The sequence below is a fragment of the Drosophila albomicans genome, chromosome X (assembly GCF_009650485.2).
Source record: "Drosophila albomicans strain 15112-1751.03 chromosome X, ASM965048v2, whole genome shotgun sequence".
NCBI classification, from domain to species: domain Eukaryota; kingdom Metazoa; phylum Arthropoda; class Insecta; order Diptera; family Drosophilidae; genus Drosophila; species Drosophila albomicans.
In genome coordinates this window covers 32,650,387-32,668,950 of record NC_047627.2, presented here as the reverse complement: position 1 = coordinate 32,668,950, position 18,564 = coordinate 32,650,387, and the positions used below count along the sequence as shown (strand labels likewise).

General features: G+C 34.1%; 1 protein-coding gene across 2 annotated transcripts in view; it reads right to left on the bottom strand.

The window, feature by feature from the left end:
- Positions 1-12,682, bottom strand: part of LOC117565956 (disheveled-associated activator of morphogenesis 1) — a 44,768-nt gene extending 32,086 nt beyond the window's left edge. The window contains exon 1 of one of the 2 annotated variants that reach the window (XM_034245388.2): positions 12,211-12,682. In XM_034245388.2, coding sequence (XP_034101279.1) covers positions 12,211-12,258 — 48 coding nt within the window. In that variant the 5' untranslated portion in view covers positions 12,259-12,682. The remainder of the gene's footprint in view (positions 1-12,210) is intronic. The other variant, XM_034245472.2, reaches the window with a different exon arrangement.
- Positions 12,683-18,564: the final 5,882 nt, after the last annotated feature.

Below are 18,564 nucleotides of genomic sequence, written 5' to 3'. Positions count from 1 at the left end.
CAAGTAAGCCGCAACTTGCAAAAACAACACAAAAATACAAAACAAAAAAAAAAACGAAGCGAAACACAGTTTCAGTTTCGGTTTCAGTTTCAGTTTCAGTTGGCAAATACTCTAACCCAAGCGAACAGCATGACAAATTATGCAGTCTGGCTGAATAACCAAATGAGTATAATTGAAATGCATTTATACTAAACTACAGTCGAGTGTGCTCAAAACAGTGCGGTATTGTTCTTAAAATATACCAACAAAAAAATGCAAAAATATACCCGAATCTATATTTTTAATACCGTATCACTCTTAAGGATGGCGGACTAATATACCGAAAAAATACTAAAAATATACCAAAGGCTTTATATGTAATACCATTTTACTCATAGTGTTGCTGGTATGAAACTCAGTCCAGGAATGAATATACCGAAAAAATACTGAAATATACCAAAGGCTATATTTATAAAACCCTTTTATTCTAAAGGTAAAGGGTTATATATTCCAACAAGTACTAAAATATACCGAAGGCTAAATTGATAATACTCAGTTTGGACATAAATATACCAAAAAATACTCAAATATTTCAAGGAATGCCGTATCACTCTTAAGGATGGCGGACTAATATACCGAAAAAATACTAAAAATATACCAAAGGCTTTATATGTAATACGATTTTACTCCGAGTGTTACTGGTATAAAACTCAGTCCAGGAATGAATATACCGAAAAAATACTGAAATATACCAAACGCTACATTCATGATAGCCTTTCATTCTAAAAGTAAAGGGTTATATATACCAAAAAGTACTAAAATATACCGATAATACTCAGTTTGGGCATAAATATACCAAAAAAATACTAAAATATACCAAGGAATATATTTGCACAACCAACTTTTAATCTGAGGGTAGCGGGCATTAAAAACAGTTCAAAAATTAATATACTGAAAAAATACTTAAAATATACCAGGCTATGTGTATAATAAATACTCTTCTACTTTATGGTATAAAACTATAAAAATCAGTTCAAAATCTTCCTAGAAATTGCTTTAAATATAATATATAGAAGGTTATTATCTGACTGAAACAAATTTGACATTTAATAAATATATATTCAGTATTTTTTACATGACTACTCTACAGCTATTCGGTCATTTTTGCCATTACGTTTAATCTATATTGTTTGTAAGTAGTTGTAGTATGTTGTTTTTGGATAATTTCAGTTTGGTGAGCTGCTAGTAAATCGAAAAGAGTTGGTGTTTGTATTTTTTTTTGGTGGCCTGACTGCAATTAACATACGTAATTTATTTAAATTCAATTTTGATTTCATTTGCTTCTTGTCGGCCGTTTTCACTTTCGTTTGGCATCCGAAAATTCCAAGCATCCGGCCAAAAAAAAAAAAGAGAAAAAAAACATGAGCTTGGCGTCCCCAAGCCAACAAGCCAACCAGTTTACATTTGGCGATCTCTCGCTTGTTTGGGGGACCAAGAGATCAAGAGACCAGCAGACCAAGAGACCAACAGACCAGACCAGACCGGGCCTGACTGACTGCCCGCTTACCACGATTATTGTGATTATTGGCCCGGCTAAGAGAGGCGGCCGTCGCAGTTGGTTTCGACTTTTTTTTGGCCAGCGCGAAACCTCAAAACACACAAATTGAAAACGAAAGTGAAAATGTTTAAAAGGCGACAAAAAAAAAAGAAAAATATAAAAAGAAAAGACACACAACGAAAAGAAAAAGAAAAGACAAAAAAAAACAAAGCAGAAGATTGCATAGATCGTGCTGGCCACATTCAAAATGCTGTAAATTAAGTTGGCGATTTCTTGTGGTTAGCCGTTGTCGACATTGTTGTTGTTGTTGTTGTGGTTGCTGTTAGGTGAAATCTCTCAAGCTGCTGCTGCCAGTTACACCGTCAGCGTCTTCCTCTTCTTCAACGATTGTTGACACACTGAGAAGAAAACTGCAGTCTTTCCCCCCATCTCCCCATTGGTCTCTCCTCCTAGCGGAAAACTTTTACCCACAACTGTTTTTTCTCCACCTCTCTGCATTTCAAAGTTGAGCGATCACAATTGATGCCTGTCAATTTACAAATTTCGTTTTTTTTTTTAACAGAACTTTTCGGGTGTCAAGTAAACAGTGCTAGAGTTATCAAAGTGAAATCTTGACAAGGAAATTCAACTAAACAATTTGTAGTATTCCATTACTCTTCAATCCTAAAGCAAGTAAAGTCTATCTTCAAGGTACGTTTTTGTTAAAGAAATTAAGAATTTACATCCTTATAAACATTGCCAGCTATTTTATATCGAATTTGTCAGCTCAAAACAGCAAACATGACCACTGTCAAGCGCAACTTGTCGCACAAGAAGAAAAACATTTCTTACCTTATGTCCTTGAGCCATCTAAGGAAATACATAAGAATGCTAAGATTCCGCATGTTCCGCTTTAAATCGTCCACTCAGAATGACAACGATGACAACGAAGAGGAAAACCAACAGGAATGGAAATTCACAGAATCCTCAAATGAAGCAGATTAGAAAACAAACTTCAAAACAATTAAATGTGCAATTGTTTTTAAGTACGTGATACGTAAAATGCATTTTTGTTGTATTTGCATTTTCACGATATTATTTTCTCAAAATAATAAATTTATTTGTTTTAAACATCTTAATTTTTTGCCCAAGTTTTGCTTTATATAAATAAGAATTTGTTAAATAAACATACAATGCAGTAGAAGCTTGACAAAAATTAACTATTCTCGATAGAGATTTTTAAAGATCGCGATTCTTTTTATGCAATTTCTACCTTCCTTAAATGCACATTCTAAAGAAGCACTGAAACTATTCATTTAACATTTTTTTTAAATCAAAGTTGGCCAAGAATCAACGTTGAAAATGTTGTTTGCATCTCAGCAAGCTGGTCAAAACTCGAACATTACTTCTACAATATTTTTATACACATTTCTCATTCAACAGAAATCTCTGATTGTGAAAGGTTTTATTTTTTTTTTTTAAGTACAAATTGAGAAATTGTTTATTTGTTTTATTTACGCTACGAAAATTTGATACCTCTGTATATTTTTTTACAAACGTTTTCCATTCGTGTTCTTGTGAATTCTACGGTGCGTATACGAAATTAAGCTGAATTTATTATTTCATTCTTTTGCATACCATATTTTGTTCAGTATAAAAAATGGCCATTACTAAGCGCGTCTCACGCCCCTCGGCTGTGCGACAGCATCCTACTGCATTCAGAAGGAAGATGCGCAAACCAAAGGCGCCAACCATGAAGCTGCCTCCTGAAATGGCGCAACAATTGCTTAATACACTCACAGCCCTGATCCAAATGGATGACAGCAGTGAAGACGAGGAAATGATGGAGATAGATCCAGTATACAAATCCATATCAGCAAGACGAACAATATAAAATATATATATATAGTATAATAGTCATAATTTCCGGTAGTGATGACACAATTTTCGTGTGATACTTGCAAAATTAAAGTTGAAAACATAAAATGTAACTTCTTGGTTGCTCTTTTGATTTTGTGTTGCAGTTGTAATTGCAACTTTGAAAGGGGCTTAGCAATGGCAACTCGTTAGTTGCCACAACACAACAAAACGAGTTACGCAACGGGAATGGCTATAAAATGCAGATACTAGAAATGAACTCGGCCAGCTGAGAAAACATTGACCCAGTCACCCCAGTCAACCCAACAGCATCTAACAGCATCAGCATCCAAAAGCAGTTGTTCAACAACATTCGGTCAGTTGTTCATGATTTGAAGATAATCACTTGAGATATAGGACAATGAGGTGAGTGTATCATTTATTTACATTTATACAAGTATTATTTCCCCAGTACGTTTTATTTTAACCTATTCTCAGTGAAAGATAAACAGTATGGTATTGTCAAATAAGAAATATACCTAATATATATACCGGAAAACTACTTAAAGTATACCGAAAGCTATATATCGCATGATAATTTTATACCATGATAAATTTATACCATTGAATACAAAATATACCGAGAAAATACTAAAAATATGCCAAAGGGCTATATTTCGCATGCCAATATACTCATCAAAAATATACCAAATTAATATACCTCAAAATACTTAACATATACTGCAAGTTATATTTCATATATCGACATACTTCCATATTAGAAATATACCATTAAATAAAAGAATATATACTTAATAAATATACCTAAAAATATACTGCATGCTATATTTCAAAATATACCAAATCTATATACCGAAAAACTACTTAAAGTGTACAGAAAGCTATATTTCGCATGTCCATATACCATCGCATTTAATTTATACCATAGAATACTGAATACTGGACATATATTGCAAGCTATATTACGTATATCGACATAATACTATATTAAGAATATACCATATAATAAAAAATATACTGCAAGGTATTACACATGTCGACATAACACTACACATAAAAATACTGAAAATGTACTACAAGCTAGATTTCGTATATCGGCATAAATATACCAAAGAATACAAAATATACCAAATCGATATACCTAAAAATACTGAACATATACTGCAAGCTATATTTCATATATCGACATACTACCATACTAAAAATATACCATGGAATAACAAATATACTGAATAAATATACTAAAAAAATATTACAACAAACTTAATTTCGCATGGCGATACCACCTCATTCAAAATATATCATAGAATTCAAAATACACCAAATCAATATACCGAAAAAATACTTAAAACATACCCCAAGCTATATTTCGTATATCGACATACTGTCACATTCAAAACATACTAAATCAATATACCGAAAAAATACTGAAAATGCACTCATAAGCTATATTTAGTATACCGTCACACTAGCACTATAGAACACAAATTATACCACATTGTCAACCAAAGCAATTAATACCCGACATCTGCAGACATATACAAATGTTTCTTTCACTTGTTTTAAAACAGACTTGATTTGGTTGGAGCAAGTGAATCTCTACTTTTTAGATGTGCATATTTAATCTATTTAAACGAGCTGTGTTCTCGCTTTCAATTCACATATAATCACTCTCACTCTTCTTATCGTTTATTACGCGAAATTTCGCAAACTGTTGCAAGTTGAATTCGAAATGAAACTGTATCTGCATCTGAAGAAAATGTTTAACAACTCCTCTGATTGCCATTCGGTTTATCTCATTGCTTGACACTGAGACTGAACAATAACAACAACTGATAGTTGACATTGAGAGAACACGCCGATAATAATATTGTCTCGAACACTTGTGCCAATAAACGAGAAACAAAACACGATAGAAATGTATTATCTCTGTTATCAGACGCAAGACTTTCACCACAGCTGTTATAAGTTTTTGGTACAATTTTAATATACAAATAACCCGCATGCATAACAATTAAGTTGAAGCGATAAATGCGCGACTTGCAGATGCCCTGTGAAATAAGATTGTCTACTAAAATATGAATATTGTTGAAGAAAACGGAATTGATCAGGAAATATTATTGAAATAACAAATACAAAGGGATGAACCAGAGCGACTTCAGGCTACATAATCACGAAATAGGGAAATATAACTATTATCATCACGTAGTATTAACCTAAGAACTTCTTAGTTTATTACTATATATTGTGAAAATATGATTGTTATAAGAAGTTGCTTTTCCTACTCGTATTCAATTAAAAGAAATGCGCGAGCAGCTAAGATTGCACATTAAGAAATTAGCACGGAATTATTTGTAGTTTTATGGCCAACCCTTTACAGGGTATACTCGTATAGTATATAGTATCTCGTGTATGCGAACACCAATTGTGATTGTGTCATCTCACGTAGGTGGTGGTCTCTGTTTTGCTCTGCATTCCACGGTGGCTGCAATCTCTGTGCTTTTCAGCTGCTCGCCGAGTTGTCATTGCAAATGGCATCGCATGGAATGCGGTGTTTGAGAGGCGACTACAACAAGAGGGGGGAAGGGAATGATTGAGTATGTTTAACAAAACTTGCAGCATGCAAATCAGAGTCAGGAAATTATTATTACAACTTTTTAACAGCTTCGTCAAATGTTTTTCTTTTTTCTTTTCGTTGTTGCTAGACATGTTTGTGAGTGTTTTTTTTTTTGGTTTTTGCTTTTGAATTCATTAGCATTACATAGCTTCCGTATTTGGCACCGAAAGCATTGGCCAACGTTAGCCACAATATGGGTCAGAGCTACCATAAATGGGGCCCAGGCCTCAAGCTCTCCCCTCAAGTCTCATGCCTCGGGCTATGTGTCGACCGTCAAAGTATTTACAGCTATACGAAAGCAACAACACATAATATTGATACCAAGTTGGAAAAAGCAAAAAAAAAAATGAAAAATTTTTGCTAAATCAGGCATCATGGTTTTATGGTCGGGTAACACAAAATCCGAACCGAATTCATATATGCCGCAAGTTAATTTACTTAGTTGCGGTATCTCGAATTGCGACCACCTCCTCTTCCTCTTGCTCCTCTTCCTCCTCTGCGACTTCTCTTTTCTGCTTGCATAAGCAGAATCAGCAGTCGACTTAATGTACTCAGCATTTAAATGATAAGCGGCGGCATACAACACAATTGGTATCATTGCCAGGGGCCAGGGCCATGAGGAAGCGGCTTGACATTGGCGGTTTGTCTTGGGTTACACACGCGACACAACACAACACAACAGGGCACAACGGTACGTATGCGTGATGCAGCTAAATGCGCATTTCAATGATCCGAGAACAACACACGCTGCTTTACTAGCCTCAAGCTCAATCTATTAAATGAATCACTTCTGATCGATGGAAAGAATCAAGATTTAAAACATTCAAATTTGTCAGCCTAAAGCTGCAGAGCTTCCATTATTGAAACGAATTCGTATTCGCAGCTAAAAAACATTGAATGCCTATTTATTTATACTGAAACATGTAAAAAAGACACAGACGAGTATGCTCGACCATGCGATACTCGCTACGCATTTTTAATAAATGCAAAACAATGCGGAATTATGCTTAAAATATACCGAATTAATACACTAAAAATATACTGAAAGGTATTTTGCTACTATATTCAGCTTAAGAAAAATAATCACAATTTATTTGATTGCTAATATACTACAAATATACTGAAATCCGGTATATTTATATACTGAAATCTATTTTTGATATATTTGTATTTTAATATATTTTTATACTGAAATCTAAATTTGCTATGGTCATATATTAGTATATTTATATACTGAAATCTGGATTTGGTATATTTATATATTAGTATATTTATATACTGAAATCTATATTTGATATATTTGTATTTTAGTATATTTTTATACTGAAATCTAAATTTGGTACGGTCATATATTAGTATATTTATATACTGGAATCTATATTTGGTATATTTATATATTAGTATATTTATATACTAATATCTAAATTTGGTATGGTCATATATTAGTATATTTATATACTGAAATCTGGATTTGATATATTTATATATTAGTATATTTATATACTGAAATCTGTATTTGGTAGATTTACATACTTCGACATTCATCTGAAAAGAAGTACTCACAATTTATTTAATTTCTAACAAATAACAAATAACAAATGGTATATTTATATACCACTACATTCAGTTTAAGAGAAATACGCACTTTTCATTTGATTTCCAAGAAAATCAATTTCATAATTAAACATTCAACTTGTGAATGATCATTTTATACATTGTATTTTATTAGATTATTATCTTAAATAAATATAATGCCCAACAAAACACATAATCAGCATATTTGCCACTACAAATTCACATTTTCTATACCCTGCATTATTTTACTTTAATTTAATCCAGTTTAGGTAGAAAATGCCAATTAGGCCTGCATTCTTTTTGTTTTAATAATTTCAATTGTTTAGTTATCAACAAATGTACAACAAATTGCTTAAACAAAGCAGCTTCTAATTGTCATCAAATTTACAACAAATTTCTTAAATTTGTAATTTTTTGAAGTATTTATCCAGCACTAAACATTTACAATAAAATGCACTTACAACTCTATTGCTTTGTCATGTGAATTGTGTCCCTACAATATTATAAAAATACATTTGTTGAGGCGTGCTTCCATCTTTGGCTAATGGAGATTGTTGTTTTTGCTGCTGCCGCCCAGCATGGGAGATAAACACACACATACACACACAGACACTCAGACAAAGAGTCGTAAGTAGAGTGGCAGCAATGTTTAATGGCAAAGCACACACACACTCGTAAAATGCAACAATGCCAGTAGACAACGACAACTTCCTTGTGCCGTTGACATTCTGAGGGCAACCCCACGCACTTGACACTTGTTTACAGGCAACTTGATTCAATTCAACATTAAAACATTTAGAAAAATAATAATGAAAAAAAAAAACGCAGCTCATAATTAGCCCCAAAACCGCCTCACCTTCGACGGCGATCAGCGCAGTGCAGCAGCCAAGCCTATTAGCGGACTGAGAGAGGAGGGGGGAAAACACAGACAGAGGAGAGACAGATTGTGGAGTGCTCACAAGTCGTCGCCCACTTTACGCAATTGCCCAGGCGTTGACAGCTGTGACTGCGATTGAGACTGCGACTGCGACTGAGACTGAGAAGTCTCAGCTGCTTGATGGATTTACGATCAAAAGATTGCCTGTCACAATTGCTGTTGTGTTGTTTGAATATTGCGTAAGAAACGCGAGGCGACTTTTCGGATTTCTCGATGTTCGATATCGAGACTGGGCAATAACTCAATCCAAAAATCTGATGACGATTGACTTGCGCGGCATCGTTAATGCTAATGCTAATGTTAACGGCACTTCTCGAGTGCCCCGTTCGACGCTCTGGCCACACAAGTTTGTTGCCTAAGTCATTCGTTTTGTGACATCAACTACCGCAAGCTGCGCTAGAATTTAACACCGTATCACCAACAGCAGCCTCCACTGCTGTTGCTGCTGCTGTTGCTGCTTTCTCTCTCCAGACTGCACTTTGCATGCGATTTTCGGTTACATAAGCATACGCATTGGAATCACGCTTCAAAACTGGTTCGAACTCTCTTTTCTCACCCCTCTAACTACTCGCCACTCTCTACCGGTTGCTGTCACCTCATCATCATCATCATCGAGCGAGCATTAAGTGGCATGCGCTTTCATGACGTCAGTTATGCCACACAGTTCTTGACTCAAGACTCTAGAGTCGAGACTCAAGACTTGCGTTATTGACCCAGAGCCAGTTAAATGCTCAAATATTCAAATTGAAGAATTCAAGCGAGTTTTCGAGCTGTTCGCAAATGTTGTAACAACTGGGTTATCAAACTAATACAAAACAACTTTATAATCGCAAATGCAGTTCAGTTGAAATAAAGCTAACATATTACTTAATTCGTTGAACGAAAATTCAAATAATGTAAGAAACTATTTTAGAGACAACATTTGTAATAACTGAAGAAATGTCGTCTGCATTATCTATAAAACTAAAACAAATTGCTTACAATCGCAAATGCATTTCAGTTGTAATAAAGTTGCTAACATATTATCTAATTTTAATATATTTGTTCATATTGAAATGTCATTTAAATAAAGTTTGTTATATATCTGATTGAACGACAAATAAAACAATGTCAGAAACTATTTTTGAGGGAATAGTTGATAGAACTAAAGAAATGAAACTAACAAAAACTTCACAAAAGCAGTTCAGTTGAAGTAAAGCATCAGATAGATTATCGAATTATGATTGGAACGATTTGATGAGATAAAAAACGTAATATATTTGTTCATATTAAAATAGAAGAAAAATATCATTTAAATAGAGTTTACAACATATTTTTATATTGATTGTATGAAAAGTAAAACAATGTATGAAACAATTTGTGAGAGAAAAGTGTTATAAATATTATATAAAGAACACATTGCTTGAGGCTAGAGTCTCGAATTTCGGTACAGACAATAATAACTATAGTTTTTGTGATTCCTGAAAATTTGATGGGAAACAATTTGTAGAAGTTATATATAAAATATTTTAGTATATTAGTATATGCAAATTTACAAGTCTTAGTTGCGTTGGCTGAATATGTGGTATATTTTGCACTCTATGGCATATTTTGAATGTATAATATATATATATATAAATATACCAACTATAGCTTTTGGTATATATTTTAGTATTTTCGCGGTCTACAAATTTAGTATATTCTAAAATTTATACTTCACTGTTTTGCTTTTATTACTTATTTATATTGAAAACGCTGTCGTTTAAATAAAGTTTCTCATACACTTTTTATAAATTTATTGCAAACGTTTTTAGAACGAAAATATAAAAGAATTTAAACAGTATATTTTATATTGAAAGCACAAATGTTGGATAGTATAGAAGAAGAGTCGATATCGGTTAGGAAATTCTGCAAATAAATTTTTAGCAATTCGCATGCGTTATCGATAATTGTGCTTGATAATTTATCGAGCGTGCTCAATTGAGCAATTGGGCAACTCTCTTTGTAGGCAAACACAGACACACACACACACACACACACATAAACACATATTACACGCTATTCGATGTGCGCAATGAAAACAAACAAATGAAAATTATTTATTAATTATTGTTGCATACACAATAAGCAATCACAACAACAATAACAACAACAACAACTACTGTTAGCATTGGCTGCATAAAATCATTTGTTAGCCACTTCTTTTGGACGCCTCGTTTATTATGCGCTGCGGAGCATTTCGTCAGTTCAATTCAATTCAATTGGGGCTCATTGAAGCCCAAGCCTCAAGCAGCCACTTGGCATAATGCAGAGAAAGAGTGGAAGGAGAGAGCGAGAAGGGGAGAGCGAGAAGGGGAGAGGGAGACACACCGTCTGGGTATAGAGCAAACACTTAATTTTTTTGAAGCGCATTTCACTTTCATTTTATGTGCGTTGCGGCGATCAAAAATGCGACGAGCGATTGGGAAAACTGAGCGCGAAAAAATTCCAATTTCAATTTCAATTCCAATTTATTGATGACCCATCCACACTTCGCATGCAAATTCGAGTCGAGTCGAGTCGAATCATTTCAACTACATTTCGATGACTCAAATCAGTCGCAAATCTACTTAGAGAAAGGAGTTGCCTGCATCAAATCAATATCAATAATAACAAGTCTCCCAGTGACATTGCAGAAAGGCAGAACGTGAGAACGTGAATGGAATGTCAAATAGTTGGATCTATAAAGTGCACTTGGCTAATGAATCACATCTTAAACTTAGGGGCTTTCCACACACCGATTAGTTCGATCTCATTATGGAGTAAGCAGCGCGCAATTAGTTTAATCGTTGCATTTATATTATAAAATAGTGACAGCATTTACTTAGCATTCAATGGAAATGCATAAGTCACATTTCATTTCTGCAAATTCTATCAATGTTTTTGCAATGTTCAGGCCAAGAATTTACAATTAACAATCAACTTAAGATTAGAAATAGAAATGACAATTTTTCGGTTTATAAAACTAGCAGCTTTCGAAATTTTAAAGTTATTTTTCCGAAACATTTAACATACAACTAACTTATGAGCTGGACATCTCATATTTGCTAACAAGAATGTTGTCTATTTATTTAATTTATTTAGTTAAGAGTCACCTGCGAAATAAGAAATAGCACCAATATTTTTCCTCCTTTTTTTTGTTGATTATATAACTAACAACAGTTCTAGTAATAAACATTCTAAAGACGAAATTTCTAAGCTGTTATTTCTTAGTGTAATAAAAAAAGATAAATTGGGAGATTATAGTTTATTTCTATTTTCAGTGAAAAATGTTTGAATTCCTGTCTTTTTTTGCACTTAATCTCTTATTAAAAGAAATTTTGATATATAGTATATATCAGTTATTTCATAATGTAATAAAAGTAAAATTTCGTAAAATTTTCATAGTCGAAGAATTTTTTGAAAATTATGCTTTTTTTGCCTTTTCCCTCATACTCAAAATACGTATTTAAATTTAAAGAAACTTTTTCATGCTACTCTTTTATTCAAAGTTCGTATTTAAATTTAAAGAAACTTTTTCATGCTATTCTCTTATGCAAAATTCGTATTTAAATTGAAAAACAACTTTTTTGGCACAATTTCAAGCAAAACATTTCGAAGCTTCAAATCAAATGTCAACAATTGCTAAAGATTTCCATTGAACCCGACTCGATTGAATTGAAAACTCACCGTATTGAACTTCTCCATGAAGACACTCATTTGATTTTTCGCTGCCATTTTTTTGCGGTTGTCAATGTTGACTTTGAAGAAAGAGATGCGTGTGATAAAAATCTTCTCACAACTTCACTTATGCATTGGCGACATCTGGCGGCGAGAATTGTCACATGACACACACGCACACATTAACACACACATACACACATAGACACACTGAAGAAGTCAGAAACGCTGAAGCCACAAAGAATAATCAGTGCACATCAAATGCATTTGAACAATATTTATTCAACAATTGTATTTCGGCTTTTTCTCTTTTCTTTACTATTTTTGTGTGTAAACAATAAACCGATACACTGAGTGCAAAAAAAAAAAAAATTGCTTGGCACGAGCAAAAAAAGAAATAACAAAACGCGCGCGAGATTTGTGTTCACCAAAAAAAGTGTTTGTTTCTTTCTTTCTTTAGATTTCAGCACCCGGGGCTTTGGCTCGCGTGCGTTCTTATCGACGGCTGGCAGCGCATTGAAACGACGCTCAAAAGACGCTGAAGACCGCAGCGCCAACAACTTGAAGAAACCACAAAAGCAAAGCCAAAGCAAAAACAAAAGCAGCGACGTCGACGTCAGCCGAACGAACAGCCGAACAAACGAACGACGAGCCGAAGAAGTGCGAACGCAAAAGACAAAAGTTGCAATGCGACAGGTGCCAAAAGCGAGCTCAGAGTGTGGGCGAGAGAGCCACCGAGAGAGAGCGCAAGAGAGAGAGAGAGCGCGCTTGAAACCGGCTCATTAGCTGCCATCACTGTGTCGCTGCAGCTGTTACTAATAGAAGAGACGCCACTGTTGTCTTTCGTTGCTGCTTTGTGGGTGGCAGCGGGAATTGTGTATACCAAAGAAATACAAAAACTATCCCAAAAACTTCAGCTTAAGGTCAACGTTAAAGTTAAAGCACATATTTGTCTGTTTTTGTTTTTAGAATGCAAAATCAGTTTGATGTGTTTATAGATGACATTTTTCACAGCACAGTAATTGTTTTGTGGCGTAAGGCCAAATTGTACTTTTGTTTTAACTTTTTGTTTTAATTTGTGGCGTTTAACAAAAGTTGAGCAATAAGAATAATTGTTATGTGCAACGTTCTTATTTCCAGGAACTGCGTTTAATAATTGCCAGCTAATTATTTTAAGTAATTGTTGAAGGCTAACGAACATAAAACCATGTTTAAAAGTTACTAGCTTTGCGACTTAAAGCTGATGGCTACAGAACTTTTGCCAGCTATCAAGGCTATCAAAGCAGTTAGCTATGAAACTCCACTCAAACTAAAAGCTGCTAGCTACAAAAAAAAATCTTGGCTGCTATGACTCTCTGGGCTGTCAAAGCTGTTAGTTATGAAAGTGTGCTTAAATATAAAGCTGCAAGATACAGAACCTTTCCTTCCTATGACGCTCAAGGCTATCAAAGCAGTTAGCTATGAAACTCAACTGAAACTTAAAGTTGCCAACTTAAAAAGCTTTGCATGTTGACTGATATGACACTCAAGGCTGTATTCAATTCATCTGTCATAGCAGTTAGCTATGAAACTCCACTCCAACTTTAAGCTGCTAGCTACAAAAAAAAATCTTGGCTGCTATGACTCTCTAGGCTGTCAAAGCTGTTAGTAATGAAACTGTGCTTAAATATAAAGCTGCAAGATACAAAACCTTTCATTCCTATGACGCTCAAGGCTATCAAAGCAGTTAGCTATGAAACTCAACTGAAACTTAAAGTTGCCAGCTAAAAAACTTTGCATGTTGACTGATATGACACTCAAGGCTGTATTCAATTCATCTGTCATAGCAGTTAGCTATGAAACTCCACTCCATCTTTAAGCTGCTAGCTACAAAAAAATCTTGCCTACTATGGCTGTCAAAGCTGTTGGCTATGAAACTGTACTCAAACATAAAGCTGCAAGATACAGAACTTTTGCTTGCTATGACACTCACTAAAAGTTCCCAGCTACAAAACTTTGCAAGTTGCCTGCCATGAATTTCAAGACTGCATTCAATTCATCTGTCATAGCAGTAAGCTATGAAACAGAACTGAAACTTAAAGCCAGCTACAGAACTTTTGACTGTCTCGACGCTCGACGGCTGTCAAAGCAATTAGCTATGAAACTCAACTGAAACTTAAAGTTGCCAGCCACAAAACTTTGCACGTTGCCTGCTATGACACTCAAGGCTGCATTCAATTCATCTGTCATAGCAGTTAGCTATGAAACTCCACTCCAACTTTAAGCTGCTAGCTACATAACTTTGCAACTTGTCTGCTATGACACTCAAGCCTATCAAAGCAGTTAGCTATGAAACTCCACTGAAACTGAAAGTTTCTACCTACAGAACTCTGAATGTTGCCTGCTATGACACTCAAGGCTGCATTCAATTCATCTGTCATAGCAGTTAGCTATGAAACTCCACTGAGACTGTACCGCAAAAAGCGCACAATTTGTTTTGCGCAACTCTTTTATTTTTAATGGGATATTTTCATAACTCTTTAGCATTTGTTGTTCATTATTTATTTATACATACGTATGCCTTGTCTCTGTGTTTTTTTTCTTTTCCACTTTTAATAATAACAACGACAGCAACAATGAGAATTAAGAGCTTTTGCACTGCATGACTAAACAAACAACAAGTTCAAATAACTTAATTAGCTTTGCAAATCCTCAGACACAACAAACGGCCAAACAAACTTCGGCGTGCCAACAAAAAATAATAAAATAAAATAAAAATATTACCAAAAAAAAAAAAACATACGCCAATAAAGTCAAAGTCAAAAACCATTTAAGGTCGACGGTTCCCAATAGTTTCCAATAGCCCCAAATTGTCCAGGCGACGTCGGCCGCTTAATGACAAAAAGTCGAAAATATTTACGAGTGTCATTCCGAAAAAAAAATCAACGTAGAGATCGAAAATTATATACTCTAGAGAATTTATGAACAGAATCATTCAGTAGTAAAATGTCGAAAGTATTCAGTGAAGAAACCTTCCGTAGTTGTTAAGAAATTTGTTGAAAGTTTTGTCTCATTCTTCATAGCGAACTTAACTTAACTTTTGGCAGTGTATTAACTCAAGCAAGCGAATCGCAGAGGCAGAGAATCATGCGCAAATAGGTGTAAAAAAAAGTATAATAAAAATAAAATGAAAATCCAAAACTCATGGTAGCTATTTTATGTAACGGTCCTCATCTAAATCGTTGTCAATGTCTCCAACTGTCTGCCTTTCGTTCCCTCTCTTTCCATCTCTGCCTCTGCCTCTGTCTCTGTCTCACTTTTTCTGTTTTTGCGCCCAATTCCTGGTCATGCGCAATTAACGGTTCGCACTTGCCTTTTTTTCTTTTCTGTTTTTTTTTTTGGCAACTCATCAGCGAGACTGGTTTACGGATTGTAAATACATTTTTGGTCAATTGAGTTCAAAACGAAAACGAAAGACTTAGGCAACGAACTTGCGATGCAATTGAGTATAAAGCGATTCCAAATTGATGCACTTACCGCTTAGCATAGTTCATTAAATGCACAAATTAGTTTCAACATTGTTGTTTCTTTGGCTGCAAAGAAAATAAAGAAAGAAAGAGTTATAGATTGAATTAAACATTTTCGATTGTAATGGATTAATGTAGATTTATTAAAGCTTTAATGTCTAAGTGCACCCCTCATAATTATGAATTTTCTCTCTCTCTCTCTCTCTCTCGCTCTATTGAGTAAACGCCAACTCACTGATCATCACAGCATCTGGAAAGTCGTTAACAACCGCAGCAGCAGCAGCAACTCGCTTAGATCGTAATCGCCTATAACTTTGACTTATCACTCATATAAACACATTTTCCATTAGCCACTGCGCGAATTGCTCAAGAAAACGTGAAAACGTGAAAACTTTCCGACTCACTCGAAAGAACTCGACAAAAACCCATCCCAAAAGCAAAACCCAAAAAAAAATCGACAAATCAAATACAAAATAAAGTGCAGCAGGTCTCGAATGTGCTCAGCTAAAAGATACCCATTAAATGCATAAATAAACCAAAGCAATTTATGTTAAATAAAAGTTATGTTCGCTAAAGCCAAGAAAAATGCATTAAATTGAAACACTTAAGTAAAAGTTGCATATTCTCATAAATTCTTCTAACTATAATTCTGTGTTTAGATAGCTTAAGTATCAAATTAAATTAAAGAAAAAAAAGGTATATACAAAAATCTTAGTTATTCATTTTAATTTCTAAAATGTATCTTTAAAAAAGTGTCATTGTTTTTCTATCATTCCCCACTTCATTTTGGGTTTACTTATTATATTTTGTGCATTATTCTAATACATTTTTCTAACTATAATTCATTGTTTAGTCATCCGAAGTATCAAAGATTTATTGAATTTCTTAATTTATCTTAGCTTAACTTTCTACAATATTATTGCCCACTTAATTTGGAGACTCTTCATTTTATATTTTCATTGTTGAAACAACTAAAGTATCATTTACTTATTCAATGTTTTAATTTAAGAAAAAAACCTTTGCCTTGATTCTTCTATCATTAATAAATTCTTCCAACTATAATTCATTATTAGGTTAGATACTTGTTTCATTGCTCAATTTATTTTGATGGATTTTTCTATCATTGCCCACTTGCTTTTCAGCTACAGGGCAGCTACGAAAAGGGCCCGAAAAATAAATATTTTCTGGTTCATTTACTGCATCAAACACTTTCGTTTGTGCCTCGTCCCTCCCCGCTCCCCGCTCGCCTTGTTCGGTTCCGGCTAATCAAATTTTCTTATTATGTTATTGTTGTTTGTTATTATTATTACTGTTGTTGTTGTTCTCGTTGTTGTTATTGCCACACCCCATCAATGGCGGCGCCATTCAAAAAATTGTTATCGCTAATCAGCAACAACGACGTCGAAGTTGAAGTCGACGCACTCATCCCATTTGCGTGCATTGTGAAATTTGATTTATGCAGCTCAGACTCCAAAAAAAAAGCCAAAAAAAAAATAAAGCACACACAACATTAAGTTCGTCTTCTACTTAATTTCAAGTCCAAGTCTAATTTCGATGCATGCAGGGATACAAACTTTTTAGATGGCGAGATTTAGATTCGAATTGAGTTTGAGAGATTTACTTTGGCGCATTTGCATTTTAGGAACTTTTGCTGTGGCTGAAAGTGAAATTTGTCAACAGAGTTTCGTCGCTTGTTGTTTTCTTTCGCATTTCAATTTGCTGCTTGTTATTAAATGCGTTTTCAATTTCACTAGAAAGCCCCCCAACACTCGACTTGAGTCGACTCGAAACGCCTTTTGATATTCTTGCTGAAGAAATTGAAGCGAAATGAAGAAATAAACACAAATTTTCGTGCACAACACGCGCCGCATAAACAACAACAAAATAAATAATAATATGCCGCTTTAAACCAAACACACACACATACACAGATAGTAACTACTGTGGCAATCACGCCACATGCATTACAAGTGGTTCGATGCCTGCGGCAGAGATCGTTCAAGATCGACTGAGAGCGAAAGAAAGAGAGAGCGAGAGGGAGCAAGAGAGAGAGAGGGAGGCAGGTGACAAGTGCGGTGCATCGTGATGAGTGCTCGTATTTACATGTCCATCATGCACAGTTAAAACTTGTGTGTGACCGACTGACTGATTGACTGATTGAGCTACATCATTATTGACTTGTTCCGTGCAGCAAAAGCAAAAGACTCAGGCAACGAACTTGCCCGCTAACAACTTTCTGTGCACAAACAAAAAAAAGAATTTAGAAATCAGCTGCGGAAACTAAACAAATTATTATTATTTTTAGTCGATATTTGACTCGAAATTATCGATAGTTAATTGAACTAAGTTTATTTTTATCTCTTTTGATATGATATTTGATTTTATGCGGATTACATTTGATTTATTGTATTTATTTTTTATTTTATTTTATTCATTCTTCGTAAATATTTTATTTATCTTAGAGTCGATCTTCATTTATTTATTTGTACATTATTTATTTTTCTTTTAATGTTTAATATTTTTGTTCTTATGTTCATAATTTTAATATTTTTCTGTTTCTCATTATTTTATTATTTTTATTAATTCTTACTTATATTATTCCATTTCATTTCATTCAATTCCATTCCACTTCATTCCATATTTGACTCCGATTGACTGTTTTTTTTTTATTTAATTTGAGTTGATTGCATGAATATTGACTTTAGGTTTTTTATTCTGTCATGTTAATAATTCGAATTAGTTTCTTATGTTTATTATAACATTTATATTTATTTTTTTACTCACATTATTTCATTTTATTCCTTGCATTTCATTTTATTTAAGTCCATTCCATTTCATTTTTTCCATTTTATTTTGT